The 10,774-nt window shown below is 47.3% G+C and overlaps 1 protein-coding gene across 3 annotated transcripts in view; it reads left to right on the forward strand.

Moving 5' to 3' along the window:
• Positions 1–4,232, forward strand: part of ADRB2 (adrenoceptor beta 2) — a 64,592-nt gene extending 60,360 nt beyond the window's left edge. The window contains exons 2-3 of one of the 3 annotated variants that reach the window (XR_007775513.1): positions 317–2,582; positions 3,055–4,232. Coding sequence is in view for 1 of the 3 variants with exons in the window: in XM_050962755.1 (XP_050818712.1) it covers positions 317–351 (35 nt within the window). In the remaining 2 variants the exon portion in view is untranslated. Of the gene's footprint in view, positions 1–316; positions 2,665–2,921; positions 2,954–3,054 lie in introns of those variants that run through there. The other 2 variants (XR_007775512.1, XM_050962755.1) reach the window with 2 other exon arrangements.
• The last annotated feature ends 6,542 nt before the right edge of the window (positions 4,233–10,774 follow it).

Here is a 10,774-nt window from a genome sequence, read left to right on the forward strand (position 1 = left end):
CCCAGTTCGAGTCTTGGCAGTGATAATGTGTGCCTTGCATGCTTAGAGCTGCTGGGCGAGGTCTCCATTAGCTGGTTAAATACACATATAGGCCAAGTGGAGCCAAGGAGGCTTTTATTGCTGACACTAACAGGAGCAGGATTGGATGCGTAAGGGACTGGGCTGTAGTTGCTGGATACAGCCCACACCACTAGCAGATAAATTGCATTGGGGGAGGTGTAATCCCTTTCCCAGGACGCAGTATTGAGTCTTCATTTTTTCTAGGCCTGTAAAGCTGTAATGCACAAAGCTGATCATTTTTCTCTCTGCTCTACAGAGATCCCTGGGTGTCCTGGAATGGTTGAAAGTTGAATGGGCTGAAGTGTCTTCCTCACCACACTGAGCTCACAAGGGCTCTGGAGAGAGAAAGCAGGAGCACAGCCGTGCTTCTGTGAGACTGGTGAAACCATGGGAAACTACTGCTTTGGCAACTGCCTTCATCTCAGTCCATCACCCATAGCAAGTCACCGGAAGGAGAAGCTGATGAAGGAGTGGCAGCGAACCAGGCAAGGATCCATCAGTGCATCAAGCATCTGGGGGGATGTAAGAGCAGGATCTGCCCTGAAAGAGCCACATCCTAGGAACCATCCATGTGAAATCGGATCCACTCTGGGAAGGTGACAGCATGGCCCAACAGCACAGCACGGAATGAGCTGAGTTTCCACGCAGAAGAAAAAAGACATCTAGGGGTTTCCCTGTCACATCAACTTCGGAAACTTCGTTTCAAAAGGCAAGAAAGCTCTAGAGCTGCCCTGTCCTCTCCATTGGCCAATTCATGGAAAAGAAGCCAAGCTCACTGCCTCCTGGCCTGGCCAAGGGATTGCTAGGAACATGGTCACGGGTTTTTTGTCCACATGCTGGCAGTGGGGTTCAGATGAAACAGGAACCTTTTAAAGACTAGAAAGACAAGGAACGCTGAAGTTTGCTTTTATTTACTCTGTGTTAGCTTCTACCCATGGCATCTTCTCTGTCTCTTCCTCTGTATAGACAAATAAATACCCAATACACTGCTTGGTCCTACTCAGGTAGAAGAGGAACATTAACATGGGCCAAATCTGAGGTCCTTACTTAGACAACACTCCCACAGACCCCCAAGGTGCTGCCTTCAATGACTATAAGGTGCTAGGATTTGACCCCATGTTTTTGCAATGAGCAAGAGTTGGAAGAGATCTGCTTCACCTTTTGCTTTTCAGCCCTGATAGTCAAACAGCACCAGCCACACCCTTGGAGCTTGGTTTTCAGACCTGAGCCCCAAATGTCATACAAGGCTCAAATCCCTCTTTCGGGTATTGAAATCAGAGCACAGGCAAGTCAATCCTGGTTGAAAACTGAGCTCCCTGGGTTATTAAATATACAAAAAGGTTCAAAATGAAAAGCCCTAGTTTGGTTATTAAGGACTTGATCCAGTGAGATTCAGAGGCTGCCTAGCACTGTCCACAAGACGCTCAACTCCCACTGGCACCCAGGGGAGTTTGCTGACCAACACCTCCCAGGAGCTCAGCATCTCAAAAGATCAGGAGGCCCTTCATCTCTTTACCCATGTTGCAAAGAAAGAGGCAGAGAGCTAGAGGTACATGCAGCAAACCACTGGAAAAACAAATTCAAACAGTAGGAAAGCTGTGATGTTCTTGCAATTTCTGATGGCAGAAGAATAGTCTTGTATGCCAAGCACCTGGCTCAGCTGAGTGAGTGCAGGATTCTGCTTATCAGCCCTCTGAGTTCTAAACACCAGCTGCGGTAACGGAAATTCTGAGCTTTGCACACAGCCCTGTTTTGACATGAACTGCGCAAACAGGCCAGGCTTCCACTTGGAAAACCTGTAACACAAAAACGAGACTGTGGAGTGTTGTAGAGCAGCTTCCTAACCTGTGTCTGCAAGTGGGAACCACCAACAACTCTTGTAATGCCGTAAGCAGGCCTTCAGCTCTAGCAAAATAAAAGCAAGCCATTTCACTGGGGTTGCCTGACGTTTAGAAAAAAAGAGGCTGCAGTCTGACCTTCTTTATCTGCTATGCAGGATGTGAAGGGTACAGTGTGTGTGTGTGTGTTTGTGTGAGAGAGAGAGAGAGAGACAGAGAGAGAGAAACACGTCTGTATGCTAATTAGACTCTCGCTGATACTTTATATTCTTAATACTGTTTTCTCAACACTGCCATCTACAACAGAATCAAATTTGTTTTATATACAGTTGCCTTGTAAGCGCCTGGTGGCCAGGTTCTCAGCTGCTGTCAGTTGGCATATTTCCACTGAAGAGAAGCTACGTAAGTTGGCAGCATCTGATGATCTGGCTCAGTATCTCCAAAGTACCCTACGCTACCATACAGTATAGTACAGCCAGTTAGATGCTGGCTGCCAAGTGACTCTATAGGCAAATGGGGTAGCCATTCTCTTCTCCTCAACAGCTCACCCTCAGCCTAGGCCATTCAAATCTGTGTGACTGATTAGGCCATGAATCTCACCTCTTTATGCCTTAGCACACTTTCCCGTGAGTTTTTATGCTGGAGAGAGAACTCTAGGCCTGACTTTGTTAACGTCTGAGGACTGTCCTATTACAGAACAAAGCCTAGGAGTCATTACAGTGACTGACTAGTCATGGAGTCTCTCTTAGAAATGGTACCATCAGTTTTCTCTTCAGGCCGAAGATAGGATCCTTTCAGTTACTGTCAACTGCTCCCACACCCACACAAGAGAGTATTAGCAGGAAAACAACAAGGAGTCTGGTGGCACCTTAAAGACTAACAGATTTATTTGGGCATAAGCTTTCGTGGGTAAAAACCCTCCCTTCTTCAGATGCATGGAGTGAAAATTTCAGATGCAGGCATTATATAATGACACATGAAGAGAAGGGAGTTACCTCACAAGTGGAGAACCAGTGTTGACAGGGCCAATTCGATCCACCCTGATTGAATTGGCCCTGTCAACACTGGTTCTCCACTTGTGAGGTAACTCCCTTCTCTTCATGTGTCATTATATAATGCCTGCATCTGAAATTTTCACTCCATGCATCTGAAGAAGGCAGGGTTTTTAGCTGCGAAAGCTTATACCCAAATAAATCTGTTAGTCTTTAAGGTGCCACTAGACTCCTTGTTGTTTTTGTGGATACAGACTAACACAGCTACCTCCTGATACTTGGCAGGAAATGTAACCAAAATGGACACAATCTCCCTGGTAGCTCACAAACACCCCCTCAAAGTAAGCTATGATCTATATACTGCCAATTGCTTCCTCAAAGAGTCAGAGGCAAAGGAAGAAATCTTAGACACTATCCAGTCCATCTACCGAGGCCCTACAGGTTTGTTCTCTATGTTACATTTGCTAGTGTCTTGTCAAGTCGATTTTTAAATGCCTCAGCCAATGAGTCTTTCACCACTTCCCTTGGGAGCCAAGGTCAGGAAGCTTCTACTAATATCACACTACACCTAGTCATGCCTTTCAAGTCCATGTCACTCATCATCATGTCTAAGGGAAGATGTCCTTTTCCAAGCTCTGCCTCTTTAGCTCTTTTCATCTTTTCTCGCAGCTCAGTGTCTCCAGCTCCCTGATTGTTGCTATTCTCTAAACTCCTAATTTGACAAACAAATAGGCTGATTCAATTTTGACTCTGGCTGTGAGTAGTTTGTGACAGATCCTTTTTCAAAGTAGCTCAGGCAGCAGTGCCTGAAGCACAAGCCGTGCACTGACAGCTCCCCTGTAGCATGCGTGAGGTTCACCTTGCCCTCACCACCCTGGAAGACTGAACACAGGTTTCACAATGAGGGGTCATGTCATATGACACAGAATATGGATCAAGTTCTGTGACAAGTAATAGTTTATCCAGGAGGGGCCTAAATCCTGCTGAAGACAGGATAGGACCAAGTCTCCATCCCAAACAAAACCAGCTCCCACAAATTCAGATTGGGTAGTGGAGGCACGCAGCACCATTTAGCAGCTCGTGTGACTGTATTGACCCATGGCTCTTGGGAAGAGAGTTTTATAAGATCAGTTGTGGGCATACGGGCACAGTTTATTCTGGTGCCACCTTGGCTGATACCACAGTTCATGATGAGAGTGCCATTGTACACTGCTCAACTCACAGAAGCACATGCGCCTTGTAGGCATGCAGAATAAAGCTGCATGTAATCATAGTGAATGCACGTGGCAGGCTTGCATAGGGAGTCTGTGTACGCCACGTTTGTTCTGAGTGCTATTGTGAACCTGAAGTTCAGTTAGAACAAATTGTTCTAACAAATAAAGGTCAGAAATGCCCTGTTCCTTTGTCCTGAATTTTCACTGTACACCAAAAGTTGTGGTGGATCAGAGAAGGGACTCTCGTCAGATTGAAGGGAAACAGAAAGCAGCACTGTCACACTGGCATTTGTGGCAGCGTGATGTAGGAGGAGAGAGAGGCAGGGTTTGTGGGCTGCGTTTCAGGTGGGCACCAAAACTCCAGTCCAAAAGTTGCCTGTCAAATGTATCTGGTGAGAAATGTTCCAGTAGCACGTCAGAGACTATGTTGGGGTCAGAGAAAAAAGACCTCTTTGCTATGTGACTAATGGTCTCTGCCCCAAAGCCAAATAAGTAAAGGATGTGCTGGTACTAAAGGCTGTGCCTTTTAGGGCTGAGCTTCCCAGACAGAGAGTTTGGCCACAGCACTGTGAATCTCTTGTTATACATAGCAGGGGTGGATGTAGCTTCCTGTTTCAGTGGGTGCACTGTACTAAACTGCCAAGGGGCCACTGACCACCTGCAGCAGCACCCTCTGCCCTGGCATCGCAACCCTAATCCTGCCTGGTGTGGAGGAGAGGTACCAGGGACCCCATGACAGAGGGGAAGCTGGGCCAAACGTGAATAGCACAGTGACCCCATGCACCAGGTCACAACGCCTGGAGAGGGGAGCCAGCCCCAGCCCTGTGGGACAGGGATGAATGCAGGGTGGGTTCACTTTCCAACACCAAGCCACCCGGGGCTCCCCTCCACACTGGGCTGGGAGAAGTCTAAGTCTGCCTGTTTTTGCACCCTTGGCTCCATGATTTCTGTAGGTTCAGTTGAACCCATGAACCCACATTAAAGCTACCCCGATGCACAGCCAACTGGAACCAGACACAAAATTAAGCAGATCTCTTGCAAGCATCTTAAGTGCTGAGGCCCATGTTTTTAAAGGTATTTAGGCTTTGCGGTGCTTAGTCAATAGGATTTAGGGGCCCAAGTGCCTAAATCACTTTTGAAAATGAGACTTAGGTGTTGGAACACTGAGTGCAGCCACACCTAAATACCTTTAAAATTCTGAGCCTGGGCAACCACTGAACACTACAGCTGCAATAAAGGCCTGACACTAGGAGTGCTGGGCCTCCCAAAGAACAAGGGGCTGGTCTTTATTTCCTGGCCCAAGCCACTTGAGATGAGGGAGGGTCCCAGGACAGGGGTCAACATCCACTGACTCCAGTCGCTGCTGTGGGGTTGGGCGGGATGCTTAGTCTGGTAACAGCAATGCTGTCAGGGAGAGCAAGGATCTCTCATTTTAGGGAGAGCGGCCTGTGAGCTGGCGTAGACCAGGCGAGAACTGTATCAGTATCCTCTTTTTATCTGGAGCGAGGAGGAGAACAAGAACCAGATCAAAGTGGAAATAAATTGGGCTCTCCAGGAGTAAGAGTATCCTGACAGAAGATTTTGGCGGCGAGACGATCACCCTTTAACTCTTCAAGGTATGTAACTTGAAGGCTTCTTCTTTGAATAACTTCAGACCACAACATTGCATGTACCATAACGTTCTCGCTGATAGATCCCCAGCCAGTGCCTGTATCAGCCACTAGTGAAGTCATATGGGTCTGAGGTGGGTGGAGTGGATAGCAGGGCTAGCTGTACAGCTTTATCAGAAGCATCAGTCAGGGAAGCATCCAATGCCTGCATGGTTAAAGAATGTAAACGACACATTGTTTTAACCAGATTTCGCTATTACCCCATGTCTACATCTAAAATTTTGCAGCGCTGGTTGTTACAGCTGTATTAGTACAGCTGTATAGGGCCAGCGCTGCAGAGTGGCCACACTTACAGCAACCAGCGCTGCAAGTGGTGTTAGATGTGGCCACACTGCAGCGCTGTTGGGCGGCTTCAAGGGGGGTTCAGGGAACGCGAGAGCAAACCGGGAAAGGAGACCAGCTTCGCCGCGGTTTGCTCTCGCGTTCCCCGAACCACCCTGCAAACCACAGGGAAGAAGACCTGCTTGTTCGGGGAACGCAAGAGCAAACCGCGGCGAAGCTGGTCTCCTTTCCCGGTTTGCTCTCGCATTCCCCGAACCACCCTGCAAACCGCAGGGAAGGAGACCTGCTTGTTCGGGGAACGAGAGAGCAAACCGGGAAAGGAGACCAGCTTCGCCGCGGTTTGCTCTCGCGTTCCCGGAACCACCCAGCAAACCTCAGGGAAGGAGACCTGCTTGCTCGGGGTTCGGGGAACGCGAGAGCAAGCCGGGGAAGGAGACCAGCTTGATTACCAGAGGCTTCCTCAGGTATGCTGGGATACCTGCTTATTCCACGGAGGTCAAGAAAAGCGCTGGTAAGTGTCTATACTTGATTACCAGCGCTGGATCACCAGCGCTGGATCCTCTACACCCGAGACAAAACGGGAGTACGGCCAGCGCTGCAAACAGGGAGTTGCAGCACTGGTGATGCCCTGCAGATGTGTACACCTCCTAAGTTGCAGCGCTGTAACTCCCTCACCAGCGCTGCAACTTTCTGATGTAGACAAGCCCTTACAAAACATCATCTGCATCTTAAACATAAAAGAGAGCTTAGCCAGGGCCTTAATATTTCCTGATATTTGAGCCAGTCATTTAATGCTACTATGAGTGTGCCTTGCATTATACACACAGTGACCTGTCTGATCGACATTGGGACGGTATCTATAGTCTGGCATATTCACTCTCCACTGAGCCATGAACCTCCCCCATCAGGATGGTGTTATATTGTCCCTGACCTTCTCCTGCAACCCACCCTTAGCAGCAATTTCCCCCTTCACTCCCGCTCCGAAGAGACAAAAATTGAAAGGATGTAACGGCACAATTGCTGCTCAGAGAGACTGGCAAATCCTTTGGCGGAGAACGTCCTTGGGCCAGACAAGCCTGCATTCCACCAGCAGCATGTCACTGGCTATTAACCAGTTCTGGTGTTATCAGTATTTTTGCTGGCCTATTCATCTTACTGGATCATTTTCCACCTACCTTCCTCTCCCCACGAGATAATTGCTCTGTGGAGCTGACCCATCTCTCAGTCTCCAACACATGCACTGACACACTGTTCCAAGACACAGGGCTTAGAAAACTGTAGGGCATATTTAGCTGCAGCATTAGCAGGCACAACTCAGATGAAGGTACAGAAGTGGCACTTTGTATGCCTATGGCACCTTCTACCAAAGGATGTCAAAACATGTTACACTTATTCTTCATGTATCTTTTTTCTGTCTAGTTCCAGATCCAAGCCTGCCAACCCACATAGTTTCAATAGGGCTTACCTAATCCACCATCCATTTATCAACTCAACATTTCTTTATACTCCCCACATACTGAACATTATGGATGTTTTAGCTTTTAGAATTGAGCAAGCGCTGAGGTTTGCCTTGGTTGGGATGCCTAGGGATGGGACAAAGAGTGATTAATTGAGCCATGCTTTCCAAAAGATTTAAAAAAAAAACAAACCATCCCAGACATCCACAATTGATCTAAATATTTTTCTTAAGTTCCAAAAAGTTTAATGCAGACCAAAGCTTCTCCCCCATCCCCAAAAATAACTGCAAGGAGATCATCCTAGGTATATGGCTGTAATAAAACACAGCTTCATCCTTTCATGGTTAGATGTACAAACATGAATTATGGCAGCTTAGATTCTCTTGATGGGAGAATGTAAAATTGCTTTATGTGGCTGTTGTTAATCTGACTGAACCAGCAGCACTCACAAACAGTGTTTTCCAAGTGGGGATATTTTATTAATCTGTTTAATCTCTACAAAAGGCAAACAGCTCTTGCTTATACCTCGCAGCAAAAAGGACCGCTTTTAATATCAGTTTGCTCATTCTATGATCTAGATTTCTCTAGCACTGTATCATTTTTGCACCTGATCAGGTGTTTCATTTTTGCAACTGTAAATTGATTGATTTTAAAAACCACATCTGGCTTGGTTTTGTTATTATCTTGCAAACCATAGGGAGTGCAGAATGTGGCAGACATCACAAATCTTTCACTCTTCTAGTTTGCTTCTATAGCAAGGCAGCAGGAAAGACTTCATTGCCCTGAACTAATTGCAACTTGTTTGTTTGTTACTGACACTCTTCAAATTATTTTATCTAGCCATGGTGACGAGCCCATTGTTAATGTTGGAGGAGGGTATTCACTGCAACCGATGTGAACTATGGGGAGTACAGCCCCTCTGAGCTGTATCTGTGCTTCTTACAGATAAGCATTAGAGAAGGCATGTGTCATGTTCTTCTGTACCAGTTAGGGACTGGTCACAGACCTTGCTTATATACAAGATCCTTTAATGCTCTGCTGGGTATGGTTGAGGTTCATCAGTAGGGCTGAACTATATAATCAGGGCCGGCTCCAGGCACCAGCGTAGGAAGCTGGTGCTTGGGGCGGCCAATTCAAAAGGGGCAGCACTGGACCGGTATCGGGGCAGCATGTCTGGGTCTTCTGCGGGAATTTGTTGGCAGATCCCTCATTCCCTCTCCTCCTCTTTAAGCTGCTGCCGAATTGCCACCGAAGAGGAAGAGAGAGAGAGGACCTGCCACCGAATTGCCACCAAAGAAGCGGTGTGCTTGAGCTGCCACCAAAGTGCCAACGCTCATCTTTTATTTTTTTGCCACGTGGGGCTGCAGAAAAGCTGAAGCCGGCCCTGTATATAATACATTTTAGCATTCAATTACATCTCCCCCTTTAAGTTATACATTCCAACCATTTACAATATTTACACTATCACGCTGCCTTTGAAGTTCAGTACATATCAGTTTGTGGAGGGTCCCTGAATTGTACTGGTTTTCTAATCACATGGCCCACATGCATAACAAATTGGTCACCAGGCTGTCCAGTAGGGGCAATGACTGGCTGTGGTTGGTCTGGAATTCTTAAGTCTTCCAACTGCTGTTTGCACCCGACGAAGTGGGTATTGTGACAAAGTTCCTCCTCTACCTTGGTGGGTCCTGCGCTTATTGGCAGATTTGCTCACCTCAGCAATCTTCCTCACAGTCTGGATCAACTCCTCCTGTGTCTGATCAGGAGTTGGGAGGTTTGGGGGGAACCCAGGCCCACCCTCTACTCTGGGTTCCAGCCCAGGGCCCTGTGGATTGCAACTGTCTATAGTGCCTCTTGTAACAGCTGCATAACAGCTACAACTCCCTGGGCTAGTTCTCCATGGTCTCCTCCAAACACCTTCTTTATCCTCGCCACAGGACCTTCCTTCTGGTGTCTGATAACGCTTGTACTCCTTAGTCCTCCAGCAGCGCGCGCGCACGCACACACACACACACACACACACACACACACACACACACACACACACACACACACACACACACACACACACACACACACTCTCAGATCCTTGTGCCTCTTGCTCCCAGCTCCTCACATACACTTCCTCTCCTCTGGCTCCTGATTCCCTGACTGGAGTGAGCTCCTTTTTAAACCCAGATGTCATGATTAGCCTGCCTTGATTGGCTGCAGGTGTTCTAATCAGCCTCTGTCTTAAATTGGTTCTAGCAGGTTCCTGATTACTCTAGTGCAGCCCCTGCTTTGGTCAATCAGGGAACAGAAAACTACTCACCCAGTGACCAGTATATTTGCCCTCTACCAGACTCCTATACCCCACTGATCTGGGTCTGTCACAGTATTCACCCATGAAAGCTCATGCTCCAATACATCTGTTAGTCTATAAGGTGCCACAGGACTCTCTGCTGCTTTTAAGTCAACTTGTTCTGCATCTGCCATCGATAGAGTTTGCTCTGTTGATTGTTCTTTCTGAGGAACAAACTATAGATGTCGACGGTTTCCGTTCAACTCTCCACTGTTGGTCTCAGTCACGTAGGATCTGAGGGCTGAATTCTTTTTCTTCACAACAGCAGGAGTTGTCCATCCTTTTTCTCCATCCAATTTGACATGAACACAGTCACCAGGTTCTAGACCTGGTAGTTCTCTAGCTGAGTGACTTCTGTTGTAAAAGTGTTCACAAGTCCTTTTAGCCTTTGTATCAGTTTTAGCTACTCTCTTCCTGTCTGGCCACTTTGGAGATTGATAATGGCTTAACATTCATATGTCTGTTTCTAGCTTCAAAGCTAGTTTCAGGTTTTCAAGGTGCTCCTGCCTTTTGTTCTGTTGTTTGACTAATTTAGACTGTTTTGTTCTCTATATACCCGTGGCTAGGGTTAAATCTCTCTTCAATTGTGGATGCTGTGAAAGGCTTTTATCTGTTAACCCAATAACCAGCTTCTCTTTGATATTTTCATGCTTTGCATTTCCCAAACTACAGCTTTCAGCCAACATATGCAGAGCTCTTATAAAACAGGCAACATTTTCCCTGGGTGTTGACTTCTGTGGTGAAAACATGCTCTTTCATAAACCACATCACAGGCACCATCTTTCTGAGTTGCCGGGGGGGTGCTCAGCCCACCCCTGCCCCCACTTCATTCTTTTCCTCAAGCCCCCACCCCTCCTCTTCCATCCTTCACTCTGCCCCCTCCCCTAAGCACACCTCACCCTCACTACTTCCCCCCCCCA

The sequence above is a fragment of the Gopherus flavomarginatus genome, chromosome 7 (genome assembly GCF_025201925.1).
Source record: "Gopherus flavomarginatus isolate rGopFla2 chromosome 7, rGopFla2.mat.asm, whole genome shotgun sequence".
In the NCBI taxonomy this organism is placed as follows: Eukaryota; Metazoa; Chordata; order Testudines; family Testudinidae; genus Gopherus; species Gopherus flavomarginatus.